At 38.3% G+C, this 24,815-nt stretch overlaps 1 protein-coding gene across 1 annotated transcript in view; it reads left to right on the forward strand.

Moving 5' to 3' along the window:
- The window catches only part of LOC119769951 (fasciculation and elongation protein zeta-2), a 49,527-nt gene extending 25,316 nt beyond the window's left edge, over positions 1–24,211 (forward strand). Inside the window, 3 exon segments of the mRNA XM_038263838.1 lie at positions 896–1,135; positions 1,254–1,334; positions 23,939–24,211. Of these exon segments, the coding sequence (XP_038119766.1) occupies positions 896–1,135; positions 1,254–1,334; positions 23,939–24,021 (404 nt within the window). The 3' untranslated portion in view covers positions 24,022–24,211.
- Positions 24,212–24,815: the final 604 nt, after the last annotated feature.

Genomic DNA, 24,815 nt, shown 5'->3' on the forward strand with positions numbered 1-24,815 from the left:
AACCGTTTGGCATGGCATTGCCATCTGGTTTTCAAGCCTCTGTTAAAACTTTCATAAAACCTTATTGAAAGCCAGTCGGCTTTTATTTCCACCCGGTTTTATGTCCGAGGCATAAAACCCTGTTAGAACCTATTAATTAGCTCTTGCTTGTTGGTTGCGGTGAATGCCCAAATAAAACTATTAGGCAATCAAGATGCTACAATAAACCCTTAATAAAACTTGGTGGTGGCTAGTTGGTTTAAAAATGTTACTTGGGAGGCACTATTCAAAGTCAACGTGATTTTCCACTTGAATTTATTGCACACTTTGCACCAAATTCTCCACCCTTGCAAATCATAACTGCACACCAAATATTTGCACACTTGAAATCTTACCCCTTCTCCCCCCCGCTCGCCTAGAGTGGTGCGTGTCTCGACTGAGCTTTGTTGTTTTCGAACACTTTAGAACAGTTTAAAACTAGGGTGTGTGACAGTTTTTTTCTGCTGTAGTTTGAGGTGTGCACTTTTGTATAGAGCTTTCTACAAGTTGCACGATTGTCTAAAAATCGCTGCAATCTGCAATAATATGTTTCACTGATTGACTTTAGCGCGACTTTTATCGAAGGCTAGAAGCGAGGCTAGAACGAGTAGCACAAAAAACTCTCCCGTTTTCAACAGGTCGGCCGGCGCAGTGGTAGCGTGCACGACTAGCAAGCGAGAATATGCTCCGAATGGTACTTTTTGTTTGAGATGGCCGTTCTCTAATATGCTCCAGGTTCTCTAGCTGTAGGAGTTTTGCTCAGTGTAATACTGACTGAGATCTACTACAAAAGTACGGGAACGCTCTGTTATCGATTAGCAAATATTTATGCACGCACGGGGCCTAATGTCACCATATTTTTATTTATTGTTTACAGAACTGCGATCTTTATCGATAACTCAATTGAATGAACTGTACATGGAAATGGAAGTATTAATAAGAGAGTTTTCAGAGACTCTTATTTCGGAATTGGCATACCGGGACGAACTAGAATATGGAAAGGAATTGAAGAATACTTTTATTTCATTGCTATTAGCCGTACAGAACCGTCGTCGACAGTTTCATGTTGAAAAAAAGAAAGGAAAGGCCCAAATTAAGCCATCTGCATCCACAGGAGGTATGTCCTGTTTCTATCCGAGTACACTAAAAACTATATTATAAAAACTTTTTTTTTTATTTGGACAATAATTTACACATCAAACAGTTATAATTTCTTTTAATTTTTTTTTTTGCAGATCCTAAATACTTGACTACTGTTATACCTTACAACACCGATACTGCTCCAGAAAATCAAACACTTCAAGTGCTTATCAAAAGTGAGTTTTGTAAAATCTTATTTTAAGAGTTCATACATGTACAACGGTAGAATTTCGGAATCTTGATATTAGCGATCACAAACAAACATACTATTTTTCAATTCAATTCGGTTTTATTTGTGAATAATCAAGTTACAATGAGTTCATTTAGGTACATGACAGAGTTTTGGTGTTCCTTTCAGCTGTGTTTTACACAAGGGTGCTGATGGGTTCGACTAGGGACAATACACAAATGTTGATCAATGCCGTCTGTGAACTCCTAACGGAACGGGAAGAGGAAGCCGTTGTCGCAAAGATGCATGTCCGGAGGCAGTTCTACCCCGTGCCCGAAACTCCCTGCGCCGAAGCCGCTCACAAAATTGGAAAAAAAATCGCCCGTGTCAAAAAGGTACGACGAGGTGTAGGACAAATCGGTTCCCACTTACGGCTACCAGCGGTTCAAGGCCGAAAAGGAGAAGGATTGGGTGGTAGAGGGGCTCCAGAATGCGGGTAAGCCAAAAACGAAATCGCACGGAAGAGGAACATTGCCCACGTGAAAACGATCTAAACTCCGCGAACGGGCTTTCCCGGACCGGATGCCGTTTCAACCAGAGAGCTGGTGAATGCTGCCAACGTCGCCAAGGCGTCGACGTCGTCTGTCGTAGATTTCTAGGAGAAGCTGACCAACGAAAAGCAGGCCCGCGGAATCGGCGTGAAGCGAAAGCACGCAAGGTCAACAAGGTGCTGAAAAAGAAGCCGCCGGTGACAATGGAGCTGCTGTCCACAAGAAGAAGGGAACTGCCAGAGCAGCGTAGGCTGCCGCAAAGAAGGTCGCCGCCACCTTGGGTGAGAAGAAGGCCATCGAGGTCAAGGTGCAGAAGGGTACCGCTAAGATTCGTGTCATCACTCTGCCGAGGGTCTAGGTATGATTTTGGAGCTAAATAAATAAGTAAACAAACAAACACACAACAACACATCATTCGCTTAGTCTCTGGTAAAAATAAGAAAAGATCGGAGCGACTGCTTCAGATGTCCCCCTCCTTCTCCTTGATCTCGCAAGTATTGTGAGCGGTGTGGCTATCCAGCACTGGGGTGTATCCGTTGGAGATCTGACCGGGGTGGTTCAGCACGATGACCTGGGCGGCGAGTTCGCAGTTCCACGACGTAGTTCCTTGACGGACACGTTCTTGACGTTGTCTCTGGGCACGGCCTCCGGCAGGGCTTCTTCGTGCATTTCGACGGACTTGACTTCAGCGGTCAGGTTGGCCGGGACGAAGACGATAACGGGCTTGTTCACACCGGTTCCCGTTCCCGGGAGCAGATGCAGGGACTTGTCGGTGGGCACTTGCCGTCAGCCTTTCCCCTTTTGCCCATGCTTGAAACAAGTACATCTTGGTGATCGGTTCCAGCATGTTATCTCCGTGCCATCCGGAGATGGGCACGATAGCGAAGGCGGCTGGGTTGTAACCGATCTTCTTGATGTAGGACTAGACTTCCTTCTTGATTCCCCGAAACGGACCTCGTTGTACGGGGGCTCGGTCGAGTCCATCTTGTTGTCATCGACGATCAGCTGTTTGACACCGAGCGTGAAGGCGACAAGGCATTCTCTCGAGAGTGTCCGTTTTTGGAGAATTTTTTGAGATAATACCAGTCTCAAATACACTGGTACCGGCGGCGACGATCAACACGGGACATTCCGTAACAGGCAGAATAGTTTGTTCCGGGTTTCGTTGACTAACTGAAATTTAGCAGCATCGTGGCGTGAAAATGGTGAAAATATTTCTAATTTATTTGTAAACACGCTCTTCTGTCAAAAGCTGGTTATTTCACAGATTCCGCAACTCGGTGAAAAAAAATCATGAGGAAGATTGAGTAACTTTGAGCCACATTGAGTAATTTTGTAAAATTGTGTCACTCAGTTACTCTGTGTCCTACCCCTTGGTTTTACATCGTAATTCAATCGAAAAAAATATTACTTATAACTATGGAATAGACAAGAGTAAGAAAAACTTTTCAAAAAACTTACAGAAAGTGTACTGGAAAAAGGATAGATAAAGATAAAGCCTAAAACTAGATCACAGACAAAAATAGCAATTATAGATGTGCTTGATCATCAGCTCCCCAAGGGCTAGGAATTGCTCCGCCTTGTTACGGCAGGTCCGAAACTGCATCATCATCCCCCAGCGGGAGCAATAAACTCCAGCAGGGTAAAGAGATCTTCCCCGGTGACTCCTTGCTGGGCCGCATCGCCGCTACTGGCAGCGACCACGCTGGCAAACGACCGCCCCCATCCAGGAGAGAACGCTGGGTTGTCCGCTGGATCCGTACGCTGCCCAGTTGCAGGAACGGCTGCGCTCGTACTTCGCTGAAGAGGTTGGGACGCTGCTGCTTTCTTCTTCCTCTTTTTTGCTCCTCGCGGTAGGACTTGCGCGCGACGCATCCGCGGTAATTACCGGTATGGTTACCGTCACAGTTCACGCTTTTACGCGCGGCTTGGTTTGTTCTGCGTTTTCCCCCAAGTCCGCCTTTCGTGGCAGTGCGCACGCCTCCGAAAAGTGTGATTCACTGCACTTCACGCAGCGGGCCGCAGGTTGCAGTTCTGTGAGCCGTGGTAGAATTTCTGGCAACAGTGACATGCGCTACGTCCGTCGGGTTAAAAAAAAATCATCATCCCGATACGAGAATCGCACTCACGACCTTTGGATTGGAAACCCAGCACGCCGCTAGTCGAAACCCATCCCATACCGGTCAGTATTCCCAGTGAGCATATTTACTCTTTTAAGGGATCTGACTTTGCCGAGCCAGGCAGGAATCAAACCCATCACCTTCCGCTTACAAGGCGAAATCCGTAACCTCACGGCCACGGAAGCTCGGCTTACCCATAAACCGTCCATCGTCTTAGTCCGCCGCAAGTCATGAATCTTGACGGTGCCGCGGTCGAAGTACTACAGGTACAGGGTATGCGTACCCTAACTGTTGTCTTTCGCGAGAGCACTTTTATCTCCCGTGGCTTTTTACGGCTTTCGAGTGGTGTAACCCTGCAAGACCATTTTAACAGGGGGCTTCTCGGGTCCGTATATGTAGAAATTGAAGTTGCTACGCTTCAGTTCTTCAAGCACCAGGTCGAAATCTTTCTGTTCAGTGTGCACTTGCACTGCCTACTTACCGATTTTCAGACAATATCCGAGGCCTTCCAGCAACTCGTCAACATCATCCGCCAACGCCAAAACAAAAATTGGAGGTGGTCTTCGTTCCGTTGGAGCATTGTTCTTTTTGACGTTGACACTTTTAGGGCGGCGATCCTGAACACGGTAATTAGCGTGTGATAACTCCGGATTGAAACCAACAGCGCACACGCTCTCCTGCGCGATGGCGGACGACGCGGCGGCGTTGATTTGTTTCCCTTTTTTCACTCGGCTGGTAGACGAACTTCTGCGGGTTTTTCGAGGCCGCACTAGAACTGCCACGGCCACGGCCACGGTGTTGTTGTTGTTGCTTTCATCGTCGCTCAGCATGTGGAACTCGTTTGTGGCACGATTCTATGACAATTTCCGGAATTCCATTTCCCGGAATGGACGTTTTCCGGAATGGACATTATCCGGAATGGACGTTTTCCGGAATGGACGTTATCCGGAATGGACATTATCCGGAATGGACGTTATCCGGAATGAAATTTCCCGGAATGGACGTTTCCCGGAATGGACATTTCCCGGAAAAAATGAGTTTTTCATATTACCTGATTTGACAATGAATGTAATCTTGCCTACTTGTGGTTAAGAATTATTTAGTTTGTACCCCGTTGGTTTGACCTAGTCACATTGAAGGAACTCGATATTTTGACAACAATATGAATGATAAATACATGAATAATAAGAAAGAAAGTAAAATGTTCGGACACGAACAATATAAGCAAGCGTTGACCATTGAACCAATACTTTTTATTTATTTATTTATTCGTCAAACAAACCTAGACTACATTGATCGACCGAGCCACGTAGCCTGGTGGTAACGCTTCCGCCTCGTAAGCTTTAGATCGGGGTTCAAATCCCGGCTCGGACCAACACAACTGGTGATCTTTTCCTTCTGGATTCGATTGATTAGTAAAGGGAAGGTAGTGTATCGTCACAAACTGGACCTTATCACGACACCTTAGGAGGCGACCTATGAAATGTTAACATTAACCTAAACATGTTAGCATTAGTTAAGTGAAAAACTGCCACTGAATACGCTTTGTAAATGCCGGCCCCGGTACTCTTCATGGGTGTTCCCCTCAGGAACTGGAAAAGATTTATTTAGTTACTAATTACAGGTGAACATTATTTAAGTTATAAACTATCTTCTTTGGCTATAAAACTGTTTTTTCATAGCGGATTTAGTCATAGTAAAATCGATTGTGTCACTGTATTTGTTATATGTTTCCATCATTCTGTTGATAGGACCGTGCTTAGCATAGTCTGTTCTGTGGAACCGTAATGCTTTATTAACCACCACGAGATATAACAATGTAGAACGATAGATATTAGACAAACACTAGATGTTTTTAACATTCTTTCAATGTAATGTTTTATAAGAATTTTCCCTTCTTTTGTTAATCAGTTGACTTTTGTGACTAAATTCTATCAAATTTTACCATAATGCAGAATGATTTTTTTTCAAAGAAGGGAAAACCTCTATAAAATAAAAAGCTTTCATAAGATCAAAGTATAATGTGTATTTTCTAGAGGTTTTCCCTTCTTTAAAAATACACGATTTTTCATCAAAGTAATGGAATTTTATATAAGAATTTTCTTTTTCTGTGAATTCTACTAAATTTTACCTTGTTATTTGTTACAGAATCCTGCACTATAAAGCAGCATGTTTATTTTCAAAGAAGGGAAAGCCTCTAAAAAATAAAAATCTTTTCAAAAAATCATTGTATAATGTGTATTTTCTTGGGGTTTTCCCCTTCTATAAAAATACACGATCTTTCATCAATGTGATTGGATTCCACGTAAGAGATTTTCCTTCTTGTGTTAATCGGTTGACTGCCAAATTTTACCATAAAGCAGAATGTATAGAATAGAAAGCTTTTCAGACAATCAAGGTATTACGTGTACTTTCTTGAAGTTTTCCCTTCATTAAAAATTAACATTCTGCTTTATAATAAAATTTGGTAGAATTTAGTCACAAAAGTCAACTGATATACACAAGAAGGGAAATCTCTTACACGGAATCCCATCACAATGATGAAAGACTGTTAATTTTAAAGAAGGGAAAACCTTAAGGAAATACACATTATACTTTGATTTTCTGAAAGCTTTTATTTTCTAGAGGTTTTCCTTCTTTGAAAATAAACATTCTTCTTTATAGTGCAGAGTTCTGTAACGAAAAGCTAGGTAAAATTTAGTAGAATTAACAAAAAAAGAAATGGGAAATATACCCATTTTAATCACTCTATGCCGTTCGACCAATTCTCATCACTTTTGCCGTTTTCCGCTAATAAATCAAAATGTTCAGATGTATCAACAATGGAGAGTTGCTTGCTCACTTTTATTTGAGCTATTTATTACTTTGGAACATTCAAAAACACTTTATGTAAGCTGTAATTAATGATCAAAGTACTGATAGGCCAATAATAGAAATAGAATGAAAAAGGGTATAGTTCCCTTACTTTGATGAAAGATCTGTATTTTTTGAAAGAAGGGAAAACCTCAAGAAAATACACATTATACTTTGATCTTATGAAAGCTTTTATTTTCTATAGGTGTTCCCTTCTTTGAAAATAATCGTTCTGCTTTATGGTAAAATTTGGTAGAATTTAGTCACAAAAGTCAACTGAGTAACAAAAGAAGGGAAAATTATTATATAACAACACGTTGAAAGAATGTTAAAAACATCTATTGTTTGTCTAATATCTATCGATCAACATTGTTACATTTCGTGGTGGTTAATAAAGTATTGGTTCAATAGTCAACTTGCTTGTTTCTATTGTTCGTGTCCGAACATTTTACTTTCTTTCTTATTATTCATGTATTTATCATTCATATTGTTGTCAAAATATCGAGTTCCTTCAATGTGACTAGGTCAAACCAACGGAGTACAAACTAAATAATTCTTAACCACAAGTAATCGAGTTGGCAAGATTCCATTCATTGTCAAATCAGGTAATATAAAAAACTCATTTTTCCGGGAAATGTTCATTCCGGGAAACGTCTATTCCGGGAAATTTCATTCCGGATAGCGTCCATTCCGGATAATGTCCCTTCCGGATATCGTCCATTCCGGAAAACGTCCATTCCGGATAATGTCCATTCCGGAAAACGTCCATTCCGGGAAATGGAATTCCGGAAATTGTCATAGAATCTTGTGGCACTGGAAGTATCTGAACGGGTTCGCAGTGGTGATCTCGCTCCCCTGCGGATGGCGGTCGACACGGCGTTGGTTTGTTTACATTTTTGCACACGACCGGTAGACGAACTTCGCGGGTTTTTCGAGGCCGCACTAGAACTGCTACGGCCACGGCCGGCCTTTGGCATGCTGAAGGAGCAATCTCGCGGGTAATCACGATCAATTACGGCGATGGAGCACTGAGCACTTGACTGCTGCTTGCTTTCGTGCGTACACGGAGGTAAATCATACTATTTAAAGTCTGTTTTGGTGACATTTTATCAAAACTGGCAGAGTTACCCCGAGTGTCACGATAGTTGATCACTGCGTCGGTCATATCGACTCATATTAGAGGTGAATACTCGGGCAGTTGGTTCCGTGTGCATGATTTAGTCCGATTAAAAAAAATGTTATAATGAAAATAATGATTTTCATACAAAAAATCCGTTACATTGTTTTCGGAATATTCTAAATTCGGCTTCTTTTTCACAACATTGAGAAGAAATTTTGAACCATTTTGTGCAACCCCACTCAGGGTGACTTCAAGTTGGGTAGCGTACAAGACTTTAAATTGGGTGGTCCGTTTGCAGTGTGTAGCTGCCCTGTCAAATCAATCCGAATTCTGAAACGGAATCTGATTAGAATCGTATACAAATTCCGTTTCAAACGCATCAACCGGTTCGAACACGGAACCGGTTGTTGCGATTCTAATTAGATTCCGTTTCAGAATTCGGATTGATTTGACTGGGTGGATGTAAACAAGTGATGACGTCCAGCAAGCTGTATTGTTCGCAGTGCTTGTGTGTGGGCTCCTGCCCAGTCAAATCAATCCGAATTCTGAAACGGAATCTAATTAGAATCGTATACAAATTCCGTTTCAAACGCAACAACCGGTTCCGTGTTCGAACCGGTTGTTGCGTTTGAAACGGAATTTGTATACGATTCTAAATAGATTCCGTTTCAGAATTCGGATTGATTTGACTGGGTGCCCGGTTGCACAGTTAGAGGTTGGTGCTGCCGTGCGGTGGAATCAGGAAACCGATGGGATTGTTGTCGTGGTCTATACTCCGAAACCGACTATCACTTCACAAGTACTCTACAATACCATGCGGAATTGGTGACTCGCGAGCAGATTGAACGAACCGGACTTTGAAAACGACGCGTAAAACAAGGTAATATTACTGTTTGAAGTGTACGTAGAATAAAGAATACTTCACAATGGTCACAATGGAGAGTAGGGACAAAGTAGGGAGACTTGATCCCCTTTTTTTGTATCGCACATAACTCTGTCAATTTCTTACAAAACTTTGAACTATTTGCAGTGTTGCGATTTTGAGCGTTCATCCGCTCATAAGCGAGCAGGAGGAGCGCAACGCGAGCTAGCTCACGTTTGCTCGTGCTCGTGTTTGCTCATTTATTTTATGAGCGAAAATGCTCATTGCTCGCGCTCGCGCTCATTTTTGCTCATTGATTATTTTTCATAATTTTTGTTTTGAAGCTTGTTTTGGAGTCAGAGCTACGGTGTTAAATTAAGATCTGTACACAGTAAAAAGCCATAGTAATCTGGGAGAGGGTACATTTTCTATGTCAGAAAAATGCGCAATTTTACTTCTGAAAATGTGTAATTTTACCACTTTTCTGGTGTAATGCTGCTTTTTCAGTCTAAATCGAGGTAAAATTATAACATTCAAGAGGTAATGTTCAACCTTACAAAATTACACCTTCCAAATGTACACTATTTTTTACTGTGTAGAAATAATTCAATTAATAAAAAATTAAGTTGATAATAGAGTAACACGTGAAAGTGAACTATTTAATAAAGCTGAAAAGCATCTTTTAAGGAACACAAAAATGTTTTCTTGGTAATTATTTGTAAATAATTTTGCATAATAAATGTCAAATCTGTGTCTTAGATAATTTTCACACACGGAAAGAAGGTTTATCGTGAATCTTACTAAATTTTAGATAAAAGTCCTAGAAAAATGGTTGTTTTTTCAAACACCATTTTTTTTAGTTGGAAATCCTAAAAAAAATCCTGGATTTGACAACTGTAACCAGGTCCCAAAAATGGTAAATCTAGCTTAATTATTCGTAAATTTAAAAAGCTGTAGGTTTTCAGAAAGTCTGTAAGCTATTTTAGCTTAATCAAAAAAAATCAAACCATCCGCATTCACGACCCCCAGGTCTTTTGTGGTCTCTATTGCAAGTTTCTGCTCGAACCTTGGAGTCCAAAGGCTTGAATTGGGAGGGCACCCAAACCTCTTTCTACTCCAAGGAACCTTCCACCTCAGTGTTCGAACTGACGAACTTTGGATTGCGAGTCCAATTCGCCACCAGCGATGCCACCGGAGCAGGTTTGGTTTGGTATGTTGTTTGTACTTATAGCAGGGAGACGACTCCCTTACCTGGAATGACTTAACGGCCTAACAACAACCAAGGCCGGGACCGACGTTTTACTTCCCCATCCGATGGAAGGTTGGAGCAGATGGGAATCGAACCCATGATCATCCGCTTACAAAGCGGACAGCCTAATAGCAATTTGCTATTAAATTTTCAATGTTGTCAAAATAGTTTTACTATTGAAACAATTCAATGTTTTAAAATGTTTTCAAAATGCAGAGATTTTGCGGGACGGGATGGTCAAGTACCTATTTTGAGGGGAAAATCACCCAAGCACCGCGACCGGTGCCGGTCGCGAAAAAAGAGGGGAAGTAGGGGGCCGAAAACATATATAAGAAACTGCGCCAGACCATCATTCACGTCTCAGACGTTGGACCGGCCAGACCAGCAGCAGCAGAGCAGAGAGACCAGAACAGCAGCAGCAGCAGCAAGAGAGGACCAGAGCAAGAGAAAGAGCGCGCATCGCCTTCTTGTCGTCAGCCAGTTGCCTCTCGATGGTCTGACTGTTTCACTATTCTGAGGAAGGGGGTGAGGAATGCCCAACTCTCCGGAGTTGCCCTAACTCCCCGACGAGTCTGCAACAACAAAGCGTCGCCTGCTGCCTTCTTGCCGAAAAGTTGCCTCTCGTGCAAGCCGTGGTTGTCAAACAAGAGGAAGGGCGTGAGGACTCCGAACTTTTCGGAGTTGCCCTTACTCCCCGTATCTCTCCCCACCCGGGATGAGTCGGTGAAATGCCTTTCAGGAACTTATGTTGGTTTCAGGGGGGGGGGGGAAGGATTGCACAGCTTTCTGAGGCTGCTCTCGTTCCCAACCCCTCTCCCTCCCCCTCATTCTGCTACCAAACATTTATTCGGTTCGCGAAAAATCGTTTTTCGTTCTTCTCTTTCCTTCCTTCATGCGATGTTGTTGTTTGAATAAGGCTTTCTAGTCAAAGATTTACCAACCTATTCAAAGTATGGTTTACATGGAGGCTGCGGTTTTGTTCGCATTAGATTTGCCATCTCTTTCTAAGGGAAATTATCGTATGTTTGGCAGATTAAGCTCTCGCTCCTAACTCCATCCAATTAGCTGATTTTCACTATTTAAACAACTAATTTTGCAAAACTTTTTAGAGTAACTTGCTTACTCACTTCTTATTGAGCTGTTTATCACTCGATTTCAGTTAAAAAAGCTTTTAATTAGTTTTAAATGAATGTCAAAGTTCTGACCTGCCAACATTAGAGGCACGCTGGAATTAGATGCTGTTCCCCTAGTAAAAGTCATCTCAATCGGATATCAATTCGAATCGTATATCGTATCGAGAAATTAAAAGTGCAACATGGAGTTAAACTTTCTGTCAAGCTTCTGTAAAGTTTTCCATGACAGCTGGGAAAATTTCACTCCATGCTACCGGCTCACATTTCTCTTTTTAATTTCTCGATACGAATTCCGTTTCAACAACCGGTACGTACACGGTCCGATTGAATTGACTGGCCTAAGAGTGTTAAGTTCTGTCTTGTTGGGGGGTCCATCTCCCATTCACGATCTTATTCCGTTAATGTATTTCAAGTATCTAGCTTATTCTTCAAAATTAAGATATGGGTAATTCTCCGCCAACTCACACAGCAGTTGCCCCGACCCCTCTTCGATTTGCGTGAAACTTTGTTCTAAGGGGTAACTTTTGTCCCTGATCACGAATCCGAGGTCCGTTTTTTGATATCTCGTGACGGAGGGGCGGTACGACCCCTTCCATTTTTGAACATGCGAAAAAAGAGGTGTTTTTCAATAATTTGCAGCCTGAAACGGTGATGAGATAGAAATTTGGTGTCAAAGGGACTTTTATGTAAAATTAGACGCCCGATTTGATGGCGTACTCAAAATTCCGAAAAAAAGTATTTTTCATCGAAAAAAACACTAAAAAAGTTTTAAAAATTCTCCCATTTTCCGTTACTCGACTGTAAAAGATTTTGGAACATGTCATTTTATGGGAAATTTTATGTACTTTTCGAATCTACATTGTCCCAGAAGGGTCATTTTTTCATTTAGAACAAAATTTTTCATTTTAAAATTTCGTGTTTTTTCTAACGTTGCAGGGTTATTTTTAAGAGTGTAACAATGTTCTACAAAGTTGTAGAGCAGACAATTACAAAAATTTTGATATATAGACATAAGGGGTTTGCTTATAAACATCACGAGTTATCGCGATTTTACGAAAAAAAGTTTTGAAAAAGTTGGTCGTTATCGATCATGGCCATTCATGGTCACCCGCGACAGACACGGACGACGAAACAAAGAGAAACGCAAAAAGTTACTTGTTCAAAACTTTTTTTCGTAAAATCGCGATAACTCGTGATGTTTATAAGCAAACCCCTTATGTATATATATCAAAATTTTTGTAATTGTCTGCTCTACAACTTTGTAGAACATTGTTACACTCTAAAAAATAACCCTGTAAAGTTAGAAAAAACACGAAATTTTAAAATGAAAAATTTTGTTCTAAATGAAAAAATGACCCTTCTGGGACAATGTAGATTCGAAAAATACATAAAATTTCCCATAAAATGACATGTTCCAAAATTTTTTACAGTCGAGTAACGAAAAATGGGAGAATTTTTAAAACTTTTTTAGTGTTTTTTTCGATGAAAAATACTTTTTTTCGGAATTCTGAGTACGCCATCAAATCGGGCGTCTAATTTTACATAAAAGTCCCTTTGACACCAAATTTCTATCTCATCACCGTTTCAGGCTGCAAATTATTGAAAAACACCTCTTTTTTCGCATGTTCAAAAATGGAAGGGGTCGTACCGCCCTTCCGTCACGAGATATCAAAAAACGGACCTCGGATTCGTGATCAGGGACAAAAGTTACCCCTTAGGACAAAGTTTCACGCAAATCGAAAATGGGTCGGGGCAACTTTTCCCGATTTCGTGTGAGTTGGTAGAGAATTACCCATATGGAATACTCTATGTACTCATATAAAAACTTTACGTAGTCTTCGCCATTCCGTTTATGTCTGTGACATAACTACTTTGACTTTTTTAGCTAGATTTTATGGTATTTTAGGAAGTTTTGTGGTTATCCCAGCGAGTTTTTACATTATTCCAACTAGTTTTTTTTTTGATTTTTTTTCAAGATTTTCCATTGATGGCAACGAAGCCAGATATTTTCACACATCTTTTTAGCTGGTATAGCTAACTTTGCCACTATTATTGGTAGGTGTTTTGGTTAGAATTGCAATTTTTTCTACTATTTTTACAAGTTTTTTTTTTTTCAAAAGCCTCCGTTGCTGCCTGCAAAGCATGCTCTATTCACCCAGCCTTTTGGCTGATTTAGCTCGTTTTTTTTGGTTATTGCTACGTTTTTGGTAAGTCCAGATAATTAACGACTGTTTTAACTTGTAATTTTGAAATCATTTCCAAAAAAACGTTGCTTCCTGCAGAGCTGATTTATTTCAACAAGACATTTTGCTGGTGTAGCATGCTTTCCCGCTATTCTTGGTACGTTTTTTGGGTAGTCCAGCAAGGTTTTTTTTAAATGTTTCGAAAGATTCCAGGCTTTTTGAACATTGTTATAATTGACCATCCTAATTGTACGGCTCTGTTGAGATATTCTATTGACAAATAAAAAAAAAACAAAAATACAAAAATACAAAAATACAAAAATACAAAAATACAAAAATACAAAAATACAAAAGTACAAAAGTACAAAAGTACAAAAGTACAAAAGTACAAAAGTACAAAAGTACAAAAGTACAAAAGTACAAAAGTACAAAAGTACAAAAGTACAAAAGTACAAAGTACAAAAGTACAAAAGTACAAAAGTACAAAAGTACAAAAGTACAAAAGTACAAAAGTACAAAAGTACAAAAGTACAAAAGTACAAAAGTACAAAAGTACAAAAGTACAAAAGTACAAAAGTACAATAGTACAAAAGTACAAAAGTACAAAAGTACAAAAGTACAAAAGTACAAAAGTACAAAAGTACAAAAGTACAAAAGTACAAAAGTACAAAAGTACAAAAGTACAAAAGTACAAAGTACAAAAGTACAAAAGTACAAAAGTACAAAAGTACAAAAGTACAAAAGTACAAAAGTACAAAAGTACAAAAGTACAAAAGTACAAAAGTAAAAGTACAAAAGTACAAAAGTACAAAAGTACAAAAGTACAAAAGTACAAAAGTACAAAAGTACAAAAGTACAAAAGTACAAAAGTACAAAAGTACAAAAGTACAAAAGTACAAAAGTACAAAAGTACAAAAGTACAAAAGTACAAAAGTACAAAAGTACAAAAGTACAAAAGTACAAAAGTACAAAAGTACAAAAGTACAAAAGTACAAAAGTACAAAAGTACAAAAGTACAAAAGTACAAAAGTACAAAAGTACAAAAGTACAAAAGTACAAAAGTACAAAAGTACAAAAGTACAAAAGTACAAAAGTACAAAAGTACAAAAGTACAAAAGTACAAAAGTACAAAAGTACAAAAGTACAAAACTCGGATTAGTTTTCAAAAAGCCGTAAGAGCCATTGGTAAACAAAGTTCTTTTTGCACCGGTATTCGACCTACTTACGAAAAATCAATATCAAAAATGCTTGAGATTGTTCATCTACACGTCCTTCAAGTGTCCCAAACTAAAATTAAATGAAATTTTGTTTCATTTTGCAGAAAAACGAAAATTAGTGTCAGAGGTCACGGTGGCTCTTACGGCTTTTTGAAAACTCACCCGAGAAAAGTACAAAAGTACAAAAGTACAAAAGTACAAAAGTACAAAAGTACAAAAGTACAAAAGAACAAAAGTACAAAAGTACAAAAGTACAATAATACAAAAATACAAAAAAAAACTTACAAATAGTTATTTTGGTTATATTATAGAAAATTCATGCTAAATTTAAACTATGTTTTGCATTTAACAAAGTTTAAATATAACATCAAATTACTTTCACTTAAACAAAATAACTTTACTTTATCCAACTTAATTTAACTTAATTTAACTAAATTTAACTTAATTTAACAAACTTTAACATAATTTATCTTAATTTAACTTTATTTAACTTAATTAAACTTAACTTAACTTAATTTAACTTGATTCAACTTTATTTAACTTAATTTAACTTATTTTAACTTAATTTAGCTTAATTCAACTAAATTTAACTTAATTCAACATAATTTAACTTAATTTAACTTAATTTAACTTAAATTAACATAATTCAACTAAATTTAACTTAATTAAACTTAACTTAACTTAATTTAACTTGATTCAACTTTATTTATCTTAATTTAATTTCATTTAACTTAATTTAGCTTAATTTAACTAAATTTAACTTATTTCGGCATAATTTAACTTAATTTAACTCAATTTTACTAAATTTAACTTAATTTAACTCAATTTAACTCAATTTAGCTTAATATAACTTAATGAAAATAAATTTAACTTAATTTAATTTAACTTAATCAAACTTATTTTAGCTTAATTAAAGTTAACTTAATTTAATGTAATTTAACTAAATTTAACTCAATTTAACCTAATTTAACTCAATTTAACTTAATTTAACTTAGTTTAACCTAATTTAACTTAATTAAACTTATTTTAACTTAATTAAAGTTAACCTAATTAAACTCAATTTAACTGAATTTTACCAAATAACTTTAAATTTAACTAAATTCTACCAAATTACATTAAATTCAACTGAATTCTACCAAATGTAATAACATTTGAATAAATGTACTTACATTTACCTATATTCTACTACATTTACCTAAATTCAACTACATTTTTCTAAATATAACCATTTTCAACTAAATTAAGCTCAATTTAACTGATTTAATTTAATTTTACTTAATTAAACTTGATTGAAATTAATTTGACATATATTAACTGAATTTAACATAATTTCAACTCAATTTTACTTAATTTAACTTTATTTTACTTAATTTTACTTTATTTTACTTAATTTTACTTAACTTTACATAATTTTACTTAATTATGCTTAATTTTATTGAATTTTGCTTAATTTTACTTAATTTTGCTTATTTTTTTTAATTTTACTAAATTTAACTTAACACAACTTAATTTAACCAAATTTAGGCAACTAAATCATATCTAAATCAACTAAATCACACAAAAAATATCTAATTTCAACTGAATGTATCTGAATTTAACTAAATTTTGCTTAATTTAACTATTTTTTTAAATTCATCTTAATTCAACAAAAATTATTTAAACTTATCTAAATTTTACTTTATTTTACTAATTTAAACTAAATTTAATCAATTTTAACGAAATTTTACTGATTTCAACTTAATTTAACTAATGTTAACTAAATTTTATCAATTTAACTGATTTTAACTGAATTCTACATTTTTATTTAAATTTTACCAAATGTAACTTAATTTAACTAAACTTAAATTGATTAAACTTAATTTCACTTAATTTAACTTAATTGAACTTAATTTAACTTCATTTCTAACAATATTTAACAATATTTATGGATGTGCTTAAAAGGCATTAGGTACCCTATTTGTTCGGAGCTGTCAAACATTGGCCAATCTATGTCTAGACATTCTGTACCCGCCGCCCCTCCAGGTGGACAGATGTCCATACAAAAAAGTATACTGTGGACAATCGCCAGCCTCCCTTTCCCCTGCCAAAGTGTTCACGTGGTTTAGGGATGCTCCCACTTTATGTTAAGTACATGTTTTTACCTACGCATCATCCAAACAATAACGAGAGGCTCAACTTCTAACCACTTTCCCTCAACACAAAAAACTTCTCACCTTATCTACTGAAACTTACGTTCAGGTGTCGATCCGCAGAAAACCTTCAAGGCTTTTGATTTATTCACTCACACAACACATTCTATCACCTTTTGCACTTGCACTTGCACTCAAACAGCACACATAACCATCAAAAAACTTCGCGAACTGAGCGGCTCAAACAGGATCAAACACGATACAAGACGATGCTTTGTTTTGGTCTCGAACTGATGACCTGTCAAAAAATCCATGCTGCCGGTTCCAGCTAATTTTTCGGTAAAATTACGCAAAATTGTGCTGAAACACCATTATTTTTGGTAAAATCTCTCCTGTCATTTTGATTTGGGCTGTCAGTTTTGGAAAGCAAATCAGCAATCAGGGTTAGCTATTTCACCAATCCCAGGTTGGTAAATTTAGCTGTAATTTTAGCTGATTCAACCAAAAAAATCACTGTTTCACCAAGTTGAAGCCAGCTAATTTGAATTGTTAAATTTTGGATAGAACTCTTTTCCGTGTGGGTCGAATAAGGATTCGCCCACGCAGATTGGCTTGCTCACGGCGGACATTCTGCAGGCTTTTCAGTTCAAACATCGAACCATAGCGCGACTTGCGTCGGAGACACTGAAACTGCGCAGAAAAAGGTCGTCGAATCGAGCGGATCGATTGGCTCCCTCAGCTCATCCACGATCTGCCTGTCGCTGAAAATCCAGAACTGTGATATTAGTTTTTAAGCCAAACATAGATCTAAGGTTTTTTTCTCAAAATTTATTTTCCCTAAAAGAGCACTCAGCTAGCAAAATCTATACTTAGAAATATGTACCAACCCTGTAAAGGCTCATGAATTGATCTCAGTTGAAAGGTTCTCCAAATCCAAATCCAAATGAATTGCTAAACTAACATCCTGGAGCAGAGCTGTTAACCTTCCCTTGGTATTAAAAAAAATCACACATAAGGTATTGGGGTCCTTTTCGACCCCAAACTTTAAAAAATCGTCAAAAATCCAGTTTTTGACCGATTCCGGTTCTTTTGGTCACAAATGAAAGCATAGTACGAAAATCGGACTTGGTCACTGTGGCCACCGGGAATCGGCTACAACCGAAAAAAGGCCTTTTTGAGACCCCAACTTTGATGACCTGTATCTCCGGCAAATTTCAACCAATCAGGATGCTCCGGGTTGCATTTGACAGGTATATACCTGTACTTCACGGCCAGGTAACCTACCGGTTCCGGAAATCCGGAACATCCGAAAAGTTCATATTTTACTGTTTTTCACGTATATGTGATACCAATACTCTTATGATAGTTGAAATTGATCCATAAAACTTACTAAAAACACAATACACGATTGCCAGAACCACTCTGGAGTGTTACTGGCCACTTCCGGGGAAACCTGGAACCGGTTCCCGGGTACCCGATGAACGGCCAATTTGATTTTTTTTGTTGAAAACCCATCATGTCGCATATCAATCTTCATGAAATTGGAAGATATGTACATCTTTGGTAATGCCGTTAATCGCTGAGCCATCCTGGCCAATCTGGAACCGGTTACCGGTGGCGCCTTGGGGACACTTCCGGAATATGAGAGAATCCCTATCATCCGACATATCAAACTTCATGAAATTGAATGATATGTCAATCTACGGTCATGCCATTGTTCGCTGACCCATTCTGGCCAATCTGGAACCGGTTACTGGTGGCCCCTTGGGGACACTTCAAGAATATGAGAGAAACCCTATCATCCGACGTATCAAACTTCATTAAATTGAAATATATGTCAATCTACGGTCATGCCGTTGTTCGTTGACCCATCCTGGCCAATCTGGAACCGGTTACCGGTGGCGCCTTGAGGACACTTGCGGAATATGGGAGAAACCCTATCATCCGACGTATCAAACTTCATGAAATTGTAATATATGTCAATCTACGGTCATGCCGTTGTTCGTTGACCCATCTTGGCCAATCTGGAACCGGTTACCGGTGGCCCCTTGGGGACACTTCCGGAATATGAGAGAAACCTTATCACCCGACGTATGAAATTGAAATATATGTTAATCTACGTTCATGCCGTTGTTCGCTGACCCATCCTGGCCTATCATGAACCGGTTACCGGGGGCCCCTTGGGGACACTTCCGGAATATGATCGAAACCCTATCATCCGCCATACCCGAGCATGGGTAAATAACAAGGGAAATGCGTAATAATACCTTTCTCTGGTATCAATACCAAATTTTGGTATTCCTGGACCCTTTAAAATTTGTCTTAAGGATTATGCAAGAGCAAAATGTGCTATCATACCAATTAAAGGTATTGTTTTGATATTGCGAAATTGCAGAATTTGTCAATGGTCGAACACCACATATTGGTATTCTTTTGGTATTACAGTGTTTTATCAAATTCCTCTGAAACTTTGGGAAAATTTTGACCAATTTTGACAAAAATAATTAATTTTGCGCTAAAATGATGTCTCAAAGCGAATGCTTTCATTGAAAACCGGAAATTTCAAACTTGATTTTAAACATTTTTGATATACCCCCTGAAGAAATGACTTGAAATTGTGGAAAATTTTCTAAGTCAGGATGGCACATTTTGGTATTATTTTGGTATTAAAGTGTTCCTCTGAAACTATGGGAAAATTTTGACCAATTTTGACAAAATAATTAATTTTGCGCTTAAATGATGTTTCAAAGCGAATGCTTTCATTGAAAACCGGAAATTTCAAACTTGATTTTAAACATTTTTGATATACCCCCTAAAGAAATGACTTGAAATTGTGAAAAAAAATCTAAGTCAGGATGGCAAATTTTGGTATTAAAATGTTTTATCAAATTCCTCTGAAACTATGGGAAAATTTTGACCAATTTTGACAAAATAATTAATTTTGCGCTAAAATGATATCTCAAAGCGAATGCTTTCATTGAAAACCGGAAATTTCAAACTTGATTTTAAACATTTTTGATATACCCCCTGAAGAAATGACTTGAAATTGTGGAAAATTTTCTAAGTCAGGATGGCACATTTTGGTATTATTTTGGTATTAAAGTGTTTTATCAAATTCCTCTGAAACTATGGGAAAATTTTGACCAATTTTGACAAAATAATTAATTTTGCGCTAAAATGATGTCTCAAAGCGAATGCTTTAATTTAAAACCGGAAATTTCAAACTTGATTTTAAACATTTTTGATATACCCCCTAAAGAAATGACTTGACATTGTGGAAAAATTTCTAAGTCAGGATGCCACATTTTGGTATTATTTTGGTATTGAAAGGTTTCATCAAATTCCTCTGAAACTATGGGATTTTTTTTATAAATTTTGATGAGATAATTAATTTTGCGCTAAAATGACTTGAAACCCAAAAATGTTAAAGCTGATTTTCAATTTTTTTTATATACCCACTAAGATTTTCTTTTAAACGTTGAAATTTCTCTAAGTTGGGATAACCAAATACTTTGAAAAACGAGTTAATCGACAGATTATAGAATTTTGGTGAATTTCAATCCAGTTTCATTTTAATAACACTTATTTTTCAATCTTGTTATTTTTCTTTTCAGAATCTTCAAGAACTTCAAGCACAGGTATTTCTTGTGCAAATACCAGCGACCAAAATGTGCTCTTGGCTGCCCAGTAATAGATGGTAAAATACCATGAAATCATACCAAAATCATGTATTTGGAAGACCATAGGAATACCAACATCTGATTTTCCAAGGGCGCGGGAATACCTAAAAATTAAACCATTGCAATACCAAGTTTTGGTATTCAAGCAATGTTCAAAAATCCAGAAGAACTCAACTTGGTATTGAAATGGTTTTATTTTGAGGTATTATTTTACCCTTGGAATAACATGGTTTGGTATTGTTGTGCCCTTCCACATACTAGACTTTGGTATGATTTCATGGTATTTTACCATCTATTACTGGGCAACCAAGGGCACATTTTGGTCCCTGTTATTTGCCCAAGTAATACCAAAATTTGGTATTCCCGTGTTATTTACCCCTGCTCGGGTATCTAACTTTACTAAATTGAAAGATATGTCAATCTACGGTCATGCCGTTGTTCGCTGACCCATTCTGGCCAATCTGGAATCGGTTACCGGTGGCGCCTTGGGGACACTTCCGGAATATGAGATAAACCCTATCATTCGTCATATGAAACTTCATGAAATTGAAAGATATGTCAACCAACGGTCAGCGAACAACGGCATGACCGTAGATTGACGTAGTTTTCAATTTCATGAAGTTTGGTAGGGTAACTTACATATTCCAGGTGTATCCCCAAGGGGCCACCGGTAACCGATATTCCAGAATGGCCAGGATGAGTCAGCGAACATTGGCATTACTGTAGATTGACATACATTTTAATTTCATGAAGTTTGATATCACGAATGATAGGATTTCTCTCATATTCCGGGAGTGTCCCCAAAGGGGCTACCGGTAACCGGTTCCAGATTGGCCAGGATGGGTCAGCGAACATTGGCATGACCGTAGATTGAAATATCTTTCAATTTCATGAAGTTTGATATGTGGGATGGTAGGTTTACTTTCATATTGCGGGAGTGTCCCCAAGGGGCCACCGGTAACCGATTCCAGATTGGGTCAGCGAACAACGGCATGACCGTAGATTGAAATATATTTCAATTTCATGAAGTTTGATAAACTGGATGATAGGGTTTCTCTCATATTCCGGAAGTGTCCCCAAAGGGCCACAGGGAACCAGGTCCAGAATGGATCAGCGAACAACGGCATGACCGTAGATTGACATATCTTTCAATTTCATGAAGTTTGATATGTAAAATGATAGGGTTTCTATCATATTCCGGAAGTGTCCCCAAGGAGGCCCCCGGTAACCGCTTCTAGATTGGCCACAATGGTTCAGCGAACAACGGCATGACTGTAGATTGACATAAGTTACAGAAATTGCTTTCCGCATGATTGATCGACGCCACCAACATCGTCAGCACAGCCGGCAACAGTAACCCAAACTGCGAACAAAGCTAAACTTCGTTTACCTCGCCGCAATTAAAGCAAGTAGCTCGATTAATGCTTTGCAAGCAAAACCTCAGTACCTTGTGTGTGAGACTCTGGGGGACTTTTCGATCACAATAAAATCAGAACGTTTTGGATAGTCTAACTAACCACATCGGTGTTATTAATTTGGTGAAATCTCCCCTTCGATAATGGACGTTCCATAACTCATATATTTCAATTTCATGAAGTTTGATATGGCGGATGATAGGGTTTCGATCATATTCCGGGTGTGTCCCCAAGGGGCCACCGGTAACCGGTTCCAGATTGGCCAGGATGGGTCAGTGACGGCATGACCGTAGATTGACATATCTTTCAATTTCATGAAGTTTGATACGTCGGATGATAGGGTTTCTCTCATATTCCGGAAGTGCCCCCAAGGGGCCACCGGTAACTGGTTCCAGATTGGCCACAATGGATCAGCGTACAATGGCATGACCGTAGATTGACATATCTTTCAATTTCATAAAGTTTGATACGTCGGATGATAGGGTTTCTCTCATATTCCGGGTGTGTCCCCAAGGGGCCACCGGTAACCGGTTCCAGATTGGCCAGGATGGGTCAGTGACGGCATGACCGTAGATTGACATATCTTTCAATTTCATGAAGTTTGATACGTCGGATGATAGGGATTCTCTCATATTCCGGAAGTGTCCCCAAGGGGCCACCGGTAACCGGTTCCAGATTGGCCAGAATGGGTCAGCGAACAATGGCATGACCGTAAATTGACATATCTTTCAATTTCATGAAGTTTGATATGTCGGATGATAGGGTTTCTCTCATATTCCGGAAGTGCCCCCAAGGCGCCACCGGTAACCGGTTTCAGATTGGCCAGGATGGCTCAGCGATTAACTGCATTACCAAAGATGGACATGTCTTTCAATTTCATGAAGTTTGAAATGCAACATGATCGGTTTTCAACAAAAAAATCAAATTGGCCGTTCATCGGGTATCCGGGAACCGGTTCCAGGTTACCCGTAAGTGGCCACTAACACTCCAGAGTGGTTCTGGCAATCGTGTATTGTGTTTTAGTAAGTTTTATGGATCAATTTCAACTATCATGAGAGTATTGGTATCACATATACATGAAAAACAGTAAAATATGAACTTTTCGGATGTTCCGGATTTCCGGAACCGGTAGGTCACCTGGCCGTGATATTAATATTTGTGGTCAAAGTACAGGTATACACCTGTCGAATGCAACCCGGAGCCTCCTGATTGGTTGAAATTTGCCGGAGATACTGGTCGTCAAAGTTAGTGTCTCAAAATGGCCTTTTTTCGATTGTAGCCGATTCCCAGTGGCCACAGTGACCAAATCCGGTTTTCCGGGACGGTTTCGGAAAGGAGACATTCTAAGCTTTCATTTGTGACCAAAAGAACCGGAATCGGTCAAAAACTGGATTTTTGCCGATTTTTTTAAGTTTGGGGTCGAAAAGGACCCCAATACCTTTAAAGTAACTTTTGTTATGGACGCTCCCCTAGGGGTCGTCCGAGGTTTATTTGTTTTGTGAAATGTGTATTTATACTATAAATTTAATGTCAGAAAACCTTTGGATTGTTAGTCCAACTGCCTACCAGCGACTCCACCGAGACAGGACCCAGGGAGACGACTCCTACACCTGGACTGAGCTAACGACCTAACCTTTAGGTTAGTCCGGGGCCAACATTCACTTCCCTTCCGACGGAAGGCGTGATCAGACAAATCTCGTCTCGAAAAATGCCACCGGGACCGTCTGGGATCGAACCCAGGCCGACTGGGTGAGAGGCAATCACGCTTGCCCCTACACCACGGTCCCGGCAAATTTTCATAAACACTAAAAAAAAGCAAAGCAGTATGATCATGGAATATACTTCCCATGATATGGAGTCTGTTTCAAAAGTCGTCATAGCTCGAGAAGTTAACAGCAAGTTGCGAATAAGCAAGCCAAGATAGTTCGAAGTTGTCGCCACCAATTCACTGTCCGCCCGGATCATTTCCCGCCCGGGAAGCTCTTGAAACAGATTTGAAAATTATTTTAATGTGATCTCATGCTTAAAAAATTTACTGATGTACATGTATGTAGCTTCTTGATGTATTTTATATTAATATTTGCTTTTTTTAATTACAGTTTTGAAAGCCATAAATGAGGATAGCCCAACTGTTCCCACTCTTCTCACGGATTACATATTGAAAGTGTTATGCCCAACCTAAATATTTAAATTGTATTGTGAAAGCTAATCTAAATTAAATAACAAATAAATCTTGGCTTTGAAGAGTAATAAAATGTGGCTAAACACTAGGATTATAGAAAGTTCTTATACCTCTCCGCTCTTTCAAAACAATTTATGAAATGCACTAATAACTCTTATGAAAATAAATCTGTTTATGTCCGCGGACCAAACTTTTCCGTTGTGCCATGGTATTCTTCACAGCAATTGAGTGCTTATTTGTTAATCCAAATCGATAATTCTAGATTAATTTTTCAAAACAACCTATCCGGGCAAAGAGTCGCATCATCGGAGAAACAAAAAATTAACTTGAGTTGTTTCTGTGAACATATCATATCATGTTTTATATTTGTTGCAAAAACTCTTAAATTTCGGGTCTATACAAGCCAGATGACACATGTCGCCATTTTGATTTTTCTTTGAGCTAAAATTTAGTGCTCATTTAGTGCTATTTAGTGCCCTATACCCCACATTTAGTGCCCTTATAGTTTCCATACAAATTGCCATACAAAATTTTATATACAAGCCAGATGACACATGTCGCCATTTTGAATTTTCTTTGTGCTAAAATTTAGTGCTCATTTAGTGCTATTTAGTGCCCTATACCACATATTTAGTGCCCTCATAGTTTCCATACAAATCGCCATACAAAAATTTGAAATACAAGCCAGATGACACATGTCGCCATTTTGAATTTTCTTTGTGCTAAAATTTAGTGTTCATTTAGTGTTATTTAGTGCCCTATAGCCCATATTTAGTGCCCTCATAGTTTCCAAA

Source organism: Culex quinquefasciatus, chromosome 3 (assembly GCF_015732765.1).
Source record: "Culex quinquefasciatus strain JHB chromosome 3, VPISU_Cqui_1.0_pri_paternal, whole genome shotgun sequence".
NCBI classification, from domain to species: domain Eukaryota; kingdom Metazoa; phylum Arthropoda; class Insecta; order Diptera; family Culicidae; genus Culex; species Culex quinquefasciatus.